The sequence below is a fragment of the Tiliqua scincoides genome, chromosome 1, assembly GCF_035046505.1.
Source record: "Tiliqua scincoides isolate rTilSci1 chromosome 1, rTilSci1.hap2, whole genome shotgun sequence".
In the NCBI taxonomy this organism is placed as follows: Eukaryota; Metazoa; Chordata; class Lepidosauria; order Squamata; family Scincidae; genus Tiliqua; species Tiliqua scincoides.
The window spans coordinates 237,802,254-237,820,634 of NC_089821.1; the positions used below are offsets into that span (position 1 = coordinate 237,802,254).

At 41.9% G+C, this 18,381-nt stretch overlaps 1 protein-coding gene across 1 annotated transcript in view; it reads left to right on the plus strand.

Moving 5' to 3' along the window:
- TTC27 (tetratricopeptide repeat domain 27) overlaps nucleotides 1–18,381 on the plus strand; it is a 114,342-nt gene that overhangs the window by 68,392 nt on the left and 27,569 nt on the right. The window contains exons 11-13 of the mRNA XM_066611559.1: nucleotides 2,451–2,546; nucleotides 7,323–7,445; nucleotides 14,916–15,143. Coding sequence (XP_066467656.1) covers nucleotides 2,451–2,546; nucleotides 7,323–7,445; nucleotides 14,916–15,143 — 447 coding nt within the window. The remainder of the gene's footprint in view (nucleotides 1–2,450; nucleotides 2,547–7,322; nucleotides 7,446–14,915; nucleotides 15,144–18,381) is intronic.

Genomic DNA, 18,381 nt, shown 5'->3' on the forward strand with positions numbered 1-18,381 from the left:
GAGAGAGTTCCACAAGTAAGTACAAGCAGCGCAGTACTTTCCTCCACTAGGGAAGGAGGGAGCCCTGCCTGCTCTTAGTGGGGGGAGTGTCCAAATGCCACAGTCTCTCCCCCCCTTTCCAAAACTCTCCAGGTGTGCAGCTAACAGACTCAGGGCACAATCCTAACCAGGTCTATTCAGAAGTAAGTCCTATTTTGTTCAGTGGGGCTTACTCTCAGGTGAGCATGGTTAGGATTGCAGCCTCAGAGTGCTGGCAGCTGTTTTTTTTGTTTCTAGTGTATAATTATAACACCTTCACTCCCTTTTTGGGGGTAACTGAGGTGAGGTGATGTAACGGGGAGCCAATGGCCACAAGGATGGTTAATTGGTTAATTAGTTAACATTTTTATACCACCCTTCCTCTAAGCAGCTCAGGGTAGTGTACATGGTTCCTCCCCTTATTTTGTCCTCACTCACAACAACCCTGTGAGGTAGGTGAGACTGAGAGATTGTAATAGTCATGACATGAAATGAATAATAATAATGGCCAGAAAATAAATGCAGTGAATATTTCCCCACAAGCAATGGATGAAATTCTGCATCAAATGGTATATAACATGATAATATTATTCCTAAAAGCCATGGTTATCAGAACTTTGGTCACTAGGGTGTCATCCCCCCCCGTTCCATCCCCCCCGAGGATCTCATTGGCCTGTTTTGGGTTAAGGCAGTGGTTCTCAAACTTTTGAAACTGGGACCCAATTTTGGCATCATAAAGCAAAATAAAATAATTATAAATAATTAAATTAAAGAAAAACAGATAATTAAATAAGGGGAAGCCAGCCCTGTTCCACCAAGTGAATTTTCTCTGTAGCCTGCCTGCAAGAACACCACCCCCCCCACACACAAAAATATCAGTGAGATTTTCAACCCTCCCCAGTGCCCTGTTCAGTGTAAATTCCCACATTTCAAGCATAGCACTATCAGGACCCACCTGGCTTTACAGGTCTAAAAACAATTAAAATGAACGTTTCCAGCTGAAGCCTCTGTTTTATTCTTTGGGGGGGGGCCTGCCTTCTGGAGCATTTGTTGAGCTCCACTTTCATCAGATTGGGACCATACAGCTAGCCTTGCATTACTCTTTGCCTGACTTGACCAGCAGCCAAGACATGCTTTCTTACTTGTGGCCATGTGGCTTACTTTTGCTTTCTTTAGGGCTCAATACATTCCTTTGCTTGGAGGGAGGACTTCCTTCTTGGGTGTTTTGGGGGGGTGGGCTGCTTTCACTGGATAGGAACCATTCTGGTGTCGTTGGATTCCTCTCAGCCTGCCCTTTCAGGCAGACTAAGGCAAGTTCTCCTACTTGCGCGTAAATGCGCGCTATGGCTCAGTTTCACTTTCCATAGGGCTCCATGCATTTTTTGTTTCAGGTTTTCTGGCCATAACATTTGATGGAAAGCACATATTTTGGTCCAGTTTCTTCCATTGCATTCTACTAGAAATTCCGCATCCAATGATATATAGCATGATGGGGTTATTCGTAGCCTCTGCGATGTCAGTGATGTTGGGTCATTCGTGGTGTCACCCTCCCCCAAGGCTGGTACCTGGGGCGGACTGGCTCCCTGCCCCTTGCTAGCTATGCCACTGTTTAAGACTGTAATCCTTAACATACTTGTCTGGGAGTAAGGCCTGTTGAACACAGTGGGCCTTCCAAGTAAACATGTTTAGGATGACACCATTAGTCTGCAATTTTAAGTGTACTAATATAACTTCTATTGATATTGGATAGATTTATCAGCATATAAAATATGTCTGAGATGGTTCTTATAATCAGGACATCAATTATTGAATCGTTACAGTTTTTTGTACTGTACAACAGTTGGCTTAAATATGTCTTTCATCCTGTCAGTGTAGATATCAGTGTAGATTCCTGCAAAGCTGGAGCGTGAGGCCCAACTGAAAGGTGTTTTGGTGAATTATATTTCTCACTTAACCCCATTTATCACCTGGAAATGACTGTAGTCTGCTTGAGTTGGTTATCTCTCGCCTTGGAAGGTCTAAGAATGTCTACAGCAAAAGCTGCGTTCTTAGTAAGCAACGAGAAAGAGGAGTTCCAATATCTGTAAAGACTTCCTTTTCTTGCCTCACATTGCAGCACAAAGTTGAGGCTGTTTTGCTAATCACTGAGGCTCCAAATTCCTGGGCTCTGGCTATTTTATTGTGTTGGAGGTGGTTTTTTAGTATTACAAAAGCTTTGTGGTGGTTAGTCACCAAACTGGTGTCTTTATTACAGTTGTAGTGTTATAATTTTGTTTCACTGCTAGACAAAGACTTAAATGAGAAGAGGTTACAATCCTGTGTACAGTTTTCTGAACCCAGTGAGACTTAGTTCTGAGTCAACATGTGTGGGATTGCGCTGTTTGTTAGTGTCTTAAATTTTATTTCGCATACATTGTGTATTTGTGTTTCAGGCTCTTGCAGACCAGTTTGACGACACCGAAACATCCGTTTGTGAACGTATGAAGCTTTTTTACAGTTGCCAGGTTCCTCCACACTGGGCCATACAGGTACAGAATAATAAACCGATTTTCATTTTTGAGTAGGATTCACATTGCTTTTGAAATCAGCATCTCCTTGTGTGAAACTTCTAAGCTGAGAGACTGCGATAGGGAAATTACTGTGGGTTTTTTTAGCATTGAGGATAGAAAGAAAGATCAATCATCACCGCTTCCAGCTGCTTTTTATTTTTAAGGTTGTGAGCCCTTTGAGGACAGGACTACAAGAGAAAAATAAATACTGTAAGCTGCCTTGGGCATCTCCCATGGGGAAGAGAAAGGCAGGCTATAAATAAATATAAAATATAAAAAAAATCAATACATCAGCTGAAAAAATGGACTACTTAGGTGGTTTAGCATAAGAAGAGTAAAGTATACTTTATTTTAACACATTCAGAGTTCTAATCCAGAAATTATTTGAAACTATACATTTACAGTATTATCTAATGGTTGCACACAGAACCACAAATTTATGGCCCAATCCTATGGTCTGCACCACGCCTCCGTGGTGCGGACCACAGTTGCAAACGTGCCATAAGGCACATTTGCAGGGCTTACTGCCAGGCTCCCGCCAGAGGTGGCTCAACTCCAGCCGGTGCTGAGCCACCGCCCAGCGGGGCGTCCGCATTCCACAGTTCAGCAGTGCCTGGGACCGCCGGGCTGTGGAACAGCAAACGGGGTGGGGGCTGGGGCATTCCAGGGAGGGGAGAGGCCAGCATGATGCGGGGAGGGGGCGGGGAGGCCGGCATGACACAGGGGGGGGCATGCTAGAGGCGTACCTGGGGGCGGGTGGGAGGATGATCCGCGGACCTCCGCTCCGCAGGTTCCTAGGTGCTCATGGAGGCTGCGTGCCTTATACGAATGCCTTTACTTTAGCAGCGCCCTTTGGGCGCTGCTAAAGAGAGTGGCCCCATTGCAGGGCTGCCTTCCTTACCCAGGGGAAGGGGATGAATGTCCCCTTCTCCCAAAGTGCCTCCTGCATTAGCTCTGGAGGTGCTGGATTCGGCGGCAGCCCTCGTGGTGCTGCTGTGCGGGGGTGACCCACGCAGCTCAGGATTGGGCTACCCGTTAGTATTGGGCTGTTAGATATGTAAAATCCAGGTTAATTGTCAGGAGTCTACTGCCAAGGTATTTCTCTTAACTTTGAACTTAGTTTTCTAGCATGCATTTCTTTCTCTGACACAGGAGAAACCTTTTTTTTTTTACCATTGGCACTGTTTTTTTCTCTCCTTATGATGTTTCCTCCTTGAATCTTTTTAAAACAGTTCACAAAATGTGGTTTTCATTTCTGGCTGTCTTAACTTTTCAGGCCAAAATAATTTTTTTTAGCAATAGTGAGTGAGAGTGGTGATTTATTATTGACAGTGGTTGCAATATTATCCTAAGTAGCACAGCCATTTCATACTTTTTTCCGATAGTTAACCTAGAAACGATTAATGTAAATCAAACATATGATCAGTTGCTGTCTGGAATCATATCTCTCGAATCCTGCCTTTCCTTGAAATTCAACACACTTGAGGCCATGAACTTTTCTCCTTCCTTACATAGGCTTCTTACATAGAAGGCACTTTTCAAGGGAAATAGGAGGTCACTGGCAAACTTTGTCAACTACTATTAGAGTTCTGGCTATGCTTCGAACAGCATAACTATCCAGTTTGAGTCAACTATGTTGCTTCTGTATGTCATATAATCAACACAGGCTGACTGGTGATAATTTAAGTGAAAGTAACTGACCTGCTTGGAGGCACCCTCCTAGGAAAAAGCAGGCTGATTGAAGGTAGGAGTTCTTGTACGCACTCCTTCTTGCTCCCCATTTTCCCTTACTGGATCAGCAGCTGAACTGGGGAGAACCTTAGTAGTTAACTGCTACCACCATCCCAGGCTACAGAAAAAAGACAGAGGAAAAATTTCCTTCTCAGGACAGTACAAAACGCCACAGTTTTTATTAAAAATTAAATCCACTGTGGTATCTGCAGGATGAAGAGACATGAGAACCCACTGAATTACCCATGAACATGGAGTATTATTAATTATTATTAACAGTATTTATATACCGCTTTTCAACTAAAAGTTCACAAAGCGGTTAACAGAGAAAAATCAAATAGCTAATGGCTCCCTGTCCCAAAAAGGGCTCAAATCTAAAAAGTTGCAAATGAAGAACACCAGCAGACAGCCACTAGAACAGACACTGCTGGGGTGAGGTGGGCCAGTTTCTCTCCCACTGCTAAAAAAAGGAGCACCCACTTGAAAAAGTGACTCTTACCCAATTAGCAGGGGTTAATTGGTAGTAGAGTAGGCATAACAACATAAGAAGAGCCCCATTCGATCAGGCCAAAGGCCCATCTAACTTCCTGTATCTCACAGTGACCAACCAAATGCCCCAGGGAGCACACAAGACAACAGACACAACCTGCGTCCTGGTATCCTCCCCTGCATCTGGCAATCAGAGGCAGCCTGCCTCTAAAACCAGGCAGGTTTTAGAACTAGGCAGACAGAGAGTCATAATGAACTGTAACTAGTTTTATTAAAAACCAAAAGAAAACAAATTAAATGAAAGGGCAGAGGGATGGGGAGAAAAAGTACAAAAAAGTTGAAGGAAAATGCCTGAGCTTGGCTAGAGATCGCAAGCTGGATCAAATGGATACAGTAACCAGTAAATGGTACTCAAGAACAGCCCATCCCCACCCCAATACCCTGCATCACTAAATTGGTGAAATTTGCAAGCAACTTTGAAATGAAAGAGAAACCGATGAAAGAAAATTAATTCCCTGAACCCATCTAGCTAGATATAAGGTATCCTAGCATTAAGTACTCGAGGAAGCCTCAGTCCTTCATCTTACTGGAGAGTAAGAGGAGAGGAGTATCGCAGCAGACCATGGGGAGGGGGGCAAAAAAGCATCCAAATTCCCTGTATTTCAGCATACAAAGAACAAGAATACTGCAGGAGGATTTTCCAGCAGCTTTAAGATAGCTGAACCTGCACAGGCTTCTGGGGAGTTAGAAGTGTCCAAAAAACAAGAGAAAATAGGCAAAATGGGGGGGGGGGGAATTCATCACAGGTGGCGAACTATGTTCCTATAACAATTAATATTGAATGTGCCACCTAAATCAAAGTTTGGCAATTGTGCTCTTTAAAGGGGCCAGATGTTTAGTGGTGACATCATCAAGTCACTGCTGAACTTGCAGATTGCCAGGCACCTGGAAATGACCACGTGGAACTTGGCTTAAGAAGCTTTGCCTCCCACCCAGTTTTCTGCCCACCAGGCTGGGAATGGCAGAGCCACTCGCCCAGGTTTCCAGCATTCCTGTGCCACTCAACACAGGGACTCTGTGAGCCCAGGCAGGAGGCTCCACCATTCCTCATCTGGTGCATGGCGAGTTCGGCAAGAGGCTTTGCCTCCCAGGCTGGGCTGGATCCAGTCTGCAGGCAATGGGTCATTCTTTGAATGATGTTAACTTACATGCCCACTTACATGTGCCCACATGCTCCTGCCCCACCCTTTTGTCTAAGTTTGCCTTACTCCATACCTGTCTTCTTTTTGTTTTACTTCTTTTATGTACTAAGATAGGCTTATAAGTATAATGTTTTGGAACCCATTTCTTTGTGCTCAAGACGTTGTTTTAAAAAGGATCTTATTGACTAGGGCTGGTTCACATATGCAAGTTGGGCGATTTCCATACCCAGCAGCCCCTCCTTAACCTTGTCTGAGTACAGGATTGCAGGGAGAAGTGTTAGTGTGACCCAGACTGTGGGCAGATAAAACCATCAGTGGCCAGCAACAATTTATGGCCATGTGTCTGCACAGATGTTTCTTCACATAGTTACATAGACTGGAGGTGACATAAAGGAACTTATGTGGGGGGGGGGGAGTTGTTTTGAAGCAAAATAGTTTAAACTGTTATAAGTTTAACAGTTTCTCTTAAGTGAAAGAGATATTTTTGTCCTGAAGACAGTACAGACACTCTCCTACTTAAGAACATTCAGTAACTTTCAAGATACAAACATGCCTGGCCCCATTTCCATAGATGATGTTAGCTCCCATTCCCAGCATTCCTAAACATTCTCCATCTTACTCCAGCCAGTCCCAGCAAGCCGTTAACCTGCTTTTCAAGGTAAGACTACGCAATCTAGAGTACTATATTGTAGGCATGCTGTAAATACGCTTCTTCACATTTCACATGTTCGTTACCAACAATTGTAACATTGCACTTAAGAACAAAGCCGTTTATAAGCAGATCCCTGGAACTTAACTTTTCCTAAGTAGGAGAGCTTCTTTAAGATGGCAAACTACATTGGGCACACTATACAGTACTTTTTTCTAGAATGTACGTATTTCAAATATTTATTTTGAAAATTATTTGGTGGATTGTCTGCCCCTTTGGAAAGGATGCCAGCTTGCATGTGTGAACTGATTGAGCTGTTTCAGCTGCAATCCTATCCACACTTACTTGAGAGTAAGCTCCATTGACTATAATGGGACTTAATTCTCAGTAGACATGCATAGACTTGGGCTCTCAATTTTATAAAATCCTACTCAGACTTTAGTTCTGAAAGATTATCAGTGCTAACTGAAGCTCTATATATGCTTGTAGTGCTCCATAGGTGTTTATGGTAGATTATTTCACTGCCACATAGTAAAAATATTTTTTTAAATTTTTTCCATGCTTTTCAGGACTGGGTTTAGAACACTTAAAACTATTTTCTGCCTTTATGTGTGTATGGCACTACTAAATAGCTTTCAGGGGGAGAAATGCATAACTTAAATGTTTCCATTTTTTACTTTGCAGCGTCAGCTTGCAAGTTTACTGTTTGACCTTGGATGTACCAGTTCAGCTCTGCAGATCTTTGAAAAGCTTGAAATGTGGGAAGATGTTGTTATCTGTTTTGAAAGGGCAGGACAACATGGGAAGGTAAAGTACTTCTAGGCCCAAATCCTAAACCAACTTTCTAGCACTGGCATAGCTGTGCCATTGGGGCATGTGCTACATCCTGCAGTTGGGTGGCACTCATGGAGTCCTCCTCAAAGTAAGAGAATGTTTGTTCCCTTTCCACAGTGCAGCATTGCCTTTATGTCAGTGCTGGAAAGTAGGTTGGGATTGTGCCCCTAGTTAACATTTCCTATTGTATTTATACATGGTGTTTCCCAGAGGGTTGTAGTTTGTATATTGACATTAGGAGGGTATAATTCATCAAGGATCAATAGAGCACACATGAAGGTCATAATGAATTTTTTCATATCAATACTCTACCACTTGGTGAGATTTTTCAGAGGAGTATTTACTACTGACAGAAAGAAATGGAGAGGACCTGCACGTAGGATCTTTCTTACAAGTGAAAAGGATCAGAAGGCCATGAATTGCAACCACTGCCTTTAGCCACCATTTAGCCCACAGTGTTCCATAGAGCAGGAGTGAGAGAGGCGCAAGTAGCTCCAGCTTACTTAAGCAAGCAAGCCAAGCCTGATGGTACTTGAGACTGTTAAAACTCCAAAGTCGTATGATATTCTCCATGCCTTGGTGACATCAAAACTTGACTATGCTCTATGTGGGACTGACTTTCTAGAAACTGTAATTAGTGCAGAATGCAAGGGGCCGTGTGGTCTCAGGCTCAACAGTTTGTCCAACTGCTGCTTTGACAACCTCACTGGTTGCCAGTTGGTTTCTGGGCACAATTCAAGGTACTCATTTTAACGTTTAGACCCTTATATAGCTTGAGACCATGGTATTTGAGGAACTGTCTTCCCCCAAGTGAACTAGCTCATCCCCTGAAGTCAGTTGAAAGGGCTCAGTTATGCATGCCACCTCTTGCAGAAACCAAATTTGAAGCAGCAAGGGGTAGGGTCTTCTCTGTAACAGTGTCCATACTATGGAATTCCTTTCTGGTTGAAATCAAGAACTATGCCTTTCCTGTTAGCCTTCTAGTGAGGTCTGAAGACTTTCCTTTTTCCTTAACTTTTCTAAATTAGAGCCCAATCCTATGAATTGGTGGGCCGCTGTGAGATACAGGAAGCTGGACTAGATGGGCCTATGGCCTGATCCAGTGGGGCTGTTCTTATGTTCTTATGTTCTTATGAATGTCTACTCAGATGTAAAGTCCCATTATAGTCTATGGGGCTTACTCCCAGGGCAGCATGGCTAGGATGGCAGCCTTAGTCTTGTTGGTTTTTGCTTTCCTCCAATTCTGTGCATGTTGTGGGATTATTCTGCTGTTGCTGTTTTGCTTATTGTGGGCCTTTTCCACTATTTTGATGCATTTTATGAATCTTTGTAAGCTGCCTTGAGCATCTTGAATATTGGGGGGAGGGCATGTTACAAATCCTTTAAATAAAAGTGTGTCTTCCTACAGGCAATTCTGCTGGGCCACAAAACAAGGACCCCACTGATCTTGCCCTGCTTATTAGTCTTTCCGACTCCTCATTTCTCCTATGCTCTCCTTTTCTGCTTCTTTAACACCTAGGTGCCAAAGCCATCCATGTGATAGGATGCTCCTTGTGATGTCCTCCTTCCCAAAGAGTCACTCACCACTGTAATTTGGGCAGAAATTCTTTCCATCCCCAAATACTGCAACTCTTAAACAGAACCAGATTCTTGGTATCATGTGAGTCATAGAGGTTCAAGGTCTATTTCTGTACTGTTTCAAACTTAGTTATATAACAGCACAGTGGGGTGTAGAAGGCAAGTCTAGGGGCTGGATGGGACAAAAAACAGATGCATCTCAGAGGCACTGCAAGCTGCTGCTCCAAATATAGCTTCTGGATCATTCAGCAGTTGCAAGAAGTGGCATAACTGGTATGTGTTAATGGTTCTCACAGGTATTTAGCCAGGGTGCCATCGCCAAAAATAATCTTTTAAGACAAGACTTCTGGAAGCCTTCAATGGATATGGTGGTCTGCTAACTTGTTAAAAGCACAGAGCACACTATATTTCCTTCAGCTCCCCTTTTCAGCCAACTAGTCTTTACAGTATATGATGCTGAATGGCAGGTTAGCAGACCATTTTAGGGGGTCTCAAATCAGGAGTTCAGTGAACTGTCCAAAACAACAAACCCTGTATCTAAAGTCATCCTTTGGATGAAACAACAAAAAAAAAATGAGGGAATAGAAACACGAAGAATTCAACTGTGATAGTACTTTGTGGATTTTAGTCCACCTCACTCTGTCTTTTTATAGATCCTACTGCAGCAGCCTTAGTAGTGTTTGTCTAGGGATTTTGGCCCAGAAATAGCTGTCCTGCTCTGGGATCTGTAAAACATCACAAAAAAAGAGTTTCTTGATGAGAATCCCCCCAAATGCATTTACTATAGCCTGCTTGAAAACCAGACAGGCCATTCTGGGGAAACCATCCAGCGTCTACACTTAATTACCATGTATATCCACCTATTTGCTTGCTTTTTCAACAGCTGGATATGTTGACTAACTGGTGTGTATTTAAGTTTTTTTTCGGCACTAGCTGTTTCTTGTTGGTTCCCAGAGCCTGTGTCTTGATAGTCATGTCTAGTCTGTCCAGCACACCATTTTCTGTGTTTCCAGTTCTGAATGCTCCAGAAAATGAGGAAGGAAGATTGTTCTTTTCTCAACAACTAATTACAGGTTGAGACTAATTATTTGAATGGGCTCCAAGCACTCAGCACTATAGCAAATCAATTTAAAAAATAAAGTTTCTTTGCTCCAGTGATTGAAAAACAGCCTTGCTGAACTTTTGACTTTAAGATAAGAGTCATTAAGAAGACAATCCATCAGCACTTCACTCTGCCCCTCCTTCACCAATGCAAAATGATCACCTTTCTTTCTTTGCTAGGGGAAGGGAGGGGTCTGCAGGAGAGAGAAGGATTGATAGCCTGCTGCCCTCTCTCTCTCTCTCTCTCTCATATTAAGGAGGCTGTTGTTAAAGGACTGTTCAGTTTTTAAAACTGATTTTAAAGGGATGCATTTTTCCCCTTCTCCAGGGATCAGTACATTCTTTCTCATTTGCAGGGGCCATTCGTGTTGAGTCAAATCCATGTATAAAAAATCCATGTATAAATAGGCTGGACCTGTATATACTTTTCTGAGTTGCCTTCAAGCTTGTGTTGCAAAGAGTTTGGTGCTGGTTCTTGTAATGCTTTACAAAAGGTGTTGTCATTTTGAGCAGGAAACTGGGGCATAGTTTCTATTTTCATTTTTTACGTGTACATTTTTTGCCTTGTCTTTCCCTTTTTATAGAAAATGTATAGTGAATTAAACTGGGTACATGCAGGGCCATCTCTTGAATGCTAGAGCCTGTAATTTGTTGGATGAAAATCTAAATCTGGAATATTTTTATGGCCTTTTATGGTTTGTGTAAGGGTAAGCATATTTCTAAGTCCGTAGTCCTTTATGTGCTTACCTAGGAGTAAGTTCCACTGAATGCAGGAGTAAGTTCCACTGAATGCAGTGGGCTTGCTTTTTAGTAGACATACCTAGCATTGGCTATAAATATAAATGGAAAAGTATGTTTCTTAACATCCAGATCAATGAAATCTACCCAGATTAAGAAAATGTTCTAAAGAGCATGAAAGCTGGTTTGTAGATAGACTAATTTCAACACCTAAAAATTGAGAATCCTGTGAAGAAATAAAACTAAAACCAGTATTTCCCATTTGCTAGGAATTCGTTCCAACAAATACTTTCACCAAATTGTCTACTGTCAAGAGATAAGAAGATGGTATTGGGAGCAGATAAGCAGCCTATCTGGATTAAAATTTCATAATTGATGTTTATGCAGTGCTTTGAAAATGAGTTTAGCTAATTCTGTGATAAGTCCTTCAAATACCAAAAATAGACTTTAAGTTATGTGTGAAATGTAAATGGGAACACTTTTATCTGTGAGCTGAAGGGCAGTTTAATTTGTGCTTTGTCAGAAGAGCTTTTTGGAATGAAGAGCTTCTGTTGTAGCTCATCTTTAAAAAAAAAAAATGAACAGCTATCTCCCACTGTTGAAGAAATGTGTTAGTCTTCTGAAAAATATTCTCAGTAGTTAAACAGCTGTTATAAAAAAAACACTTGGCAAGCAACTCATTTTAGAGATTGCTGCTGTATAGCTCTGCTTGGAACTAAATGGCTAAAAATGGGAGAATGTTAAGAAATATTGTCTGTAATGAGTGCTTGACCATGATAGTATTCCAGTGTTGGTCTTTGCTTGGAATGTTTGGGTGACCAGAAGATAACAAAAAGTCAATAAGGCAGACATAGCAGCAAGGAAGCATTTATCAGTGGTACTGTACAGACCTCTCAAAACAGACATTTCAAGGAAACTGAGAAGTTTCTGGGGAAAAGTAGCAGCATAAAATATATTTCCTGCCAGTATATCTTTAACGCATATCCAAAATGAGAACTTTGATAAATTTGATTAGATAACTAATAGAATGCTGTAACATTGATGACTTGGATATTGTGTTCAGATGTAACACTAAACCAGGGGTCTCCAAACCCCAGCCCGCAGTCCGGCCCGTGGCCAGCCTCTTGTCCCCTGAAAACCTCTGGCCCACTCGACTGAACATGACCAGAGCTGTGCTCTGATTGCATCTGGAGGGTGTTCTGAGGGCCGGAAAGGCTGAGTGAATGAGCTCGCTCATTCATCTAAGTTCCATCTCTAGTTTATTTATTTAATTTTCATATTTAAATTTTTTTCCAGCCCTCAGCACTGCAACAGATATTTCATGCTGCCCTCTAGCCAAAACGTTTGGAGACCCCTGCACTAAACCATGGTTTTAGCTTTGTAGCCTCAAGCTCACAAGCCTTTTTTTTTCACATAGAGGAGGATTGCTGCTCACATTGCTGCTTCCATTCCCGGTTCATAACTAAATGCCATTTGTGGTTGCATCTTGCCCTGACACATCATGTTTTATTCCAGATACAGTTGGTGGACAAGCCTGGATATCAAACCAAGATGTGATCCTGGGGTTTAGAACAAACTGCACTCTTCTGGCTTCAGATGCAATACAAACTGTAGTTTGTTTTAAACTAAGAAAGGAAGGACCAAATTTTCTCCCCACATAAATGAGGGGGAGAAAGGAGCTCATGTTGTAATCCTAGCATCCCAGCACCCTGCTTGTGGAAGATATTGCAAAGCATCTTGCAGTCCTTATACCTCCTTCATGAGCAGAATGCTCCTTCTGTTCATAGAGGAAGCTTCTGTTTGCACAGTGAGCCCCAGGCAGCAGAAGTGCTAGTCGGCCTGCTGCTCTTTTTTTCTGAAGTGATTTTACAAGCTCTTGAAGTATATCAATCTTCACTTTGCTTTCCTATCCCATTTATATTTTTGTGGCACATTTTTTCCACTAACTGTAAAAAAGAAACTTTAAATCTATGTGTGATGGATATTGAACATTATAAATTGAAAATATGGAGAGTAGAACAGCAAGAAATGTACAGTATGATACAAAGAATTAACACTTTTAAAGTCACATACAAATTTGCATGAACCAATCAACTGAACACAAAAAAACAATGACAGTTTTATTATTGTTTTATCTCCTTTGTAGATAATACAGAGGGGAGAGAAGAAAAATAAAACTCTATAATAGGGATTAAAAGAAATCCTCTAAAATTCCACATCTCCTTGCTATCTCCAAACTGGGATGCTCATATGACCTTATGAATAGAATTTTCAGACAGTGGAATGATAGACTATTGGGAAAGGCTCATTTGTAGCCCTCTAATAAGAACACACAAAGCTGTCCTGTACTGTACAAGGACCCTTTTAATTGGAAATGCCAGGGAGTGAGTCTTCTGGTTGCAAAGCATGTGCTCTGCCACAGAATTATGACCCCTTCATGTTGGCAAAGAATTCATTTCAGCTTTAGGCAAGACCAGCCCAGAGCTCTGTGAACTTGGATGCAAAATAGTGTTGAGTGGCTGACCACTCATGGCATACAGTACCATGTATAACAAGGCTGGACCCGTACAGTGAAGGTGTTCACATACTGTATCTGAAAAGTTTAAAATGCTGAAACATAGTAGACTGCTGTAATGCATTCAAATTTAGAGTAGGAGTGGAGCAATTAAAATCATGAAAATACGTTTTTGAGACATTAGAATGCAGAATGCAACTCCCCAGCCCAAATTAGTCTTGGGGCAGGACATGAGAAGCCATGTAAACCTTGGCCATAAGGTTGCCTACTCTGACTTGAAACTATTCCTGGAGATTTTTCTTTTCTTTTCAGCCGGATAGAATATTGGAAATTTCTGGAAACCCTATTAAAATTTCCAGATTTTACTGGAGACCCTGAAGATTAGTGCTGATTCCTGGAGTTTTCAGTTCAATCTGGGAATTGGTAAACTCTACTTGGCCAGCTTGCTAAAAATTAATAACTGGGCATGGTGAGGAGGAATTTAAGAAGCCCAGAACTACATCAGAAAAGGTTGTGTTTGTTTTGTAGTTGCGCATGTACGTTTTCCATGCCACATCTAACCTGCATGCCACATCTAACCTACATCTTCACTTGATCCACCACTTCCAAACCTAGAAGTAGGAACCCTAGTTTTAAAAGGGGGTCAAAAACAAAGTGATCAGAATATAAAATTTGATTTTAGTTATTTGATTTTTCTCTGTAAACCGCTTTGTGAACTTTTAGTTGAAAAGCGGTATATAAATACTGTTAATAATAATAATAATAAAATCTTCAGGGAAACCTAATGGGAGATGGCCTATGGCATGGGCGTGTTATGATAGAGGTGGCTAATGGCTACACAAGCCAGTTACCAAATTTGCAAACCATTATTCCACTTATTTTTCAGGCTACCAAATTCCAAGATGCTGTTTTGTGCTTTCTCAACCTTCATAATTCTAAATATCAAGAGGAAAGTGATACTGACTGCATACTTCCTGGCTATGAAGAAGGGCAGTAGTGGGGTAGAAGAGCACCTTCCTTGCATGCAGTCAGTCTATGATTCAGTCCCTTAGCTAGGGCTGATACGTACTCCCTTGGAGAACAGCTGCCTGTCAGTGTTGGCAATACTGAACTGTATGGTCCCAAGTGCCTGACTCAGTATAAGGCAGCTTCCTATGCTAATCATTTGTTCTCTTGTTCAGACTGAAGCAGGAAACATAAATTGACCCCCTTTCTTTCCAGGGACCACAGAATGACAAACAGGTGTTTCGAGAATGCATCCCTTTGAATCCTAGGAGCTTTAAAAGTGGGAAACAAAATACACCAATGGACAATATAAATTAAGATGTTTCCAGCCTCTTAAAAAGACTACTTCCCCACAGTGTGGCTGCCAATAAGAACTTCCAATATTTTTGGTGATGACTACAGACAAAGATCCTGTAGATCCTCAAAGAGGCCTGTAAATAGTACCAGGAACATTAAAATGGCTTCCTTCTGTTTTAAGACATCATTTCCCTGTTTTCTTTCCATAGGCAGAAGAAATCTTAAGGCAGGAGATTGAGAAGAAACCAACACCAGGATTATATTGTTTGCTTGGTGATGTTTTAAAGGACCATTTTTACTATGACAAAGCCTGGGAATTGTCAAACCACCGCAGTGCCAAGGCTCAGCGCTCCAAGGGTCTTCTTCACCTTCGCAACAAGAACTTCAAGGAATGTATAGAGTGCTTTGAGCTTTCAGTGCAGATTAACCCTATGCAGGTAGAATGTCTTAATATATTTGTGTGCTGACTTTTTAGATATGTCGTTATACCCTGTCTGCTTGTTCACTGTACACACACATGAAGCTCTGCCGCACTTGGTTCTTTGGATGTTTCAGAGTTTATAGTTCACGTATTTTGTAGAAAAAAACAAAATCAGGACTGACATTGACACCCACATTCATTCATTGGCACCCCAAGTCTCTGCAGTATATAGATTCCAGAGTGCGTCTTCCTGAGTTTTTTAATATGGGGTTAATTTGGGTTGTTCTACATAGGGTCCTCTCCCTTACAATGCTGAACCCAGAGTCTCTCTCGCTGTTGCCACTTGGGTATTGAGTAATTCCCTCTGGTGCCATGCATAGGCCATGACCTGATCCTAACAAGTGAGAAAAGGAGAGGAAAGCGTTCTGATAATGTATTTACGAACTGACTGGTTAATAAGCAACAAGGATGCAAAACATGAGTAAATTATAAGAAATGCTGTATTACTTCGCAGCTATAATGATGCAAATAAGGGGAAAAAACACTAAAGTTTTCAAGGAAAAAATTTTGACTGTTAATTCCATTTTCTGAACAAGGAGCTAAAAAATAACCAATTTCTTTCACAAGTAGCATTGCCAGCTCTGACTGAAGTTATTTTTGGAAATTTTTTCTTCTCCAAAATGATAGTGTTGGGAAATGTCTGGATGCCTTATTATATTTCCAGGATTGCTTTCAGTAATCACCTGGAGATTGATTCTGGTTCCTGGAGACTCTAGGGCAGCCCTGGAAGGTTGGAAACTATTTGCAAGATCACCTAGAAAGCTTGTTTCAGGTTGAAATTTCACTTGGGGCATTTCTCACACTATACTCTCTTGTATAATTGTAACTAGGACTCAGAGAAATAGTTTGTCATCAGAAACATTGTCTTTGCATTATTTAGTATCTCTGATTCTTTAATGCATTTGTGAATGATTCGCCAGATCTCATTCCAACTGATGTAATTGCTTATAGAAATCATGGTTTCTCTCATTCCACGTTTTTCTTTGCAATTATATTTCACTGTTGAGCCCACTAAAGGCCTCGTTCCAGTGGTGTAGCTAAGGGGGTGCAGGGGGTAGCAGTTGCACCGGGCATCAAGCTTTAGGGGGGCAACAAGCTGAGCTTGACACTAGTGACCAAAATTGTGAAAATATTGGTCTGTATGAATAATACCATCATGTTATATATCATTGGAAAAGTAATTTAATGCTGGATGCAATGAAACAAACTGCATTGGAATACCTGTATTCTATAAAAGTTATGGTCAATTAACCAGAAAATGAAAACAAAACTGCCTTATGGAACAAAAAGTGGATTTTCTTAAAACCGACCTATGAGACTGATTGTTCTGAGAGCCAATGACGTGTTGTTATGTTATTGACATGTTGCAATGACATATTATCATGATACAGCATGAAACCAATAAGGTGTTAATATGAGTCAGCTCTCATTTCCATGTATATCATAATACAGTTACCCCTGCTAACTGGGAAAACAGACACTTTATCAAGTAGTGCCCCTCTTATATTTAGCAGGGAGAAAGTAACCATCTCTCTTCATCCCAGCACAGTTTTTCAAACCAATCAGGGGCACACTTTATTTACTTAATTAAATTTGATTTTGTCTGGCAGGGGCTATAAATGTTCTTTGACCCCCAGATAGCAGATAGGTGCTTTAGCTACTGACTGGGGGGAGGCAGCAGAGCAAGTGGGTGGTGAGCTGCTGGGGGAAGGAGGTGGGCTACTCCCAATTTCCACTTTTTTTAAAAGCCCAGGCATGATGGCACTTCCAGATATGACATCACTTCCGGGGCAACATTTTGAGTTTGGCACCGCGCTACGTGATCATTAGCTACGCCACTGCCTCTTTCTGAAAATAAAGATGGCTTAAACATACTTCCTGCAATTGTATGATTGATAGTATCCTTTCTTCAGTGAAAAAATGTGTGTCTTTCCATAGAATCATTCCAATCCTGCCTTTTCTAATTAGACAGAGGCACAAAAACAAATCACTGCTTTGGGCAGGCAAAATTCCAGGGCTATTTATCAGGGCTTTCAGATTTAACATCCTGAGATTATTCAATTCTGTATTTCATGATTGATTTCACTGAGACATATGATCTATGCAGGGATGCCCAGTTCTGTTGAAACTTGAAAAACAGGCAAAAAACTTAGTTCTCTTTCTGCAGGGCTGAGTGGCAGCAGTATTTGTAGCTCTGGATGAGTGTTGGAGAGCTATATGTGGTCATGGAGACTTTTGTGTTATTGGTACTTTTCCAGACCTGTAATTGGACAATACAGGGGTGATAGATGATGTAGCGCAGGGGTGTCAAACATAAGGCCCGAGGGCCGAATGCGGCCCAGGCTCTCAGCTGCTGAGGTGTTACTGCTATAAGGGTAGCCCACATGAAAATTGGGCTCTCCCATATCTTGAAATATGATAAAGATTTGTGTATTTTCTCTTCTGTTATTTGCAGCTAATGAGTTCCTAATTGAGGAAAAATGCTTTTTTTGGTTATGACCAGTTTAATGACATCATTTCCTGCCTAATGACATCACTTCCGGCCCTCAGCAGGCACCATGAATGCTGTTCGGCCCTTGGAATGAAACGGGTTTGACACCCCTGATAGGGCATAGCCCCATCCAGCCATTGAAAGACTGTAGTGGAATAGCGTAAGATCTGGAGAGGGGATAGAATGTGGTGTCTGCAGTGGCCCCTTTAAGAGTTAAGGCCTGGGCTTTCAGCAAAGGGTGTGCTGCACAGTTGCAGCCACTTGAAGGCAATAGGGCCCTCAGGGATATAAGGAGCACCTGAGGCAGGAAGGGTTTGTGGGTTGTAGAAGGAGTGCAGGTTGGAGGCAGGAGAGGAGACTGACCGACTTGGCTTATTGACTTTGCCCTGGATACTCTGACTGACTTTGTGACTAACAGACTGCTGGAGACACTGGAGTTTGGTGTGTGGCTGCTGTGCCCAAGACCTGCTGAGGACCAAGTGTCTGCTGTAGTGGCAGGAGGCTGCTGGCAGGAGAGAGGACCTCTGTAGGTTGAACAGGCGAGCTACCCTGGAGGTGGGGTCCAGCAGGACTGCAGGGCAGAACCAGGGAAAGAAGGGGAGCTAATTTGCTTAAAGTGGGCATAATTCTCCAGGTGGAGCTTGGACTGGGGATTTGGCAGAACAAAGACCTCTGTAGATATGTATTTTTGAACTAAAGACAA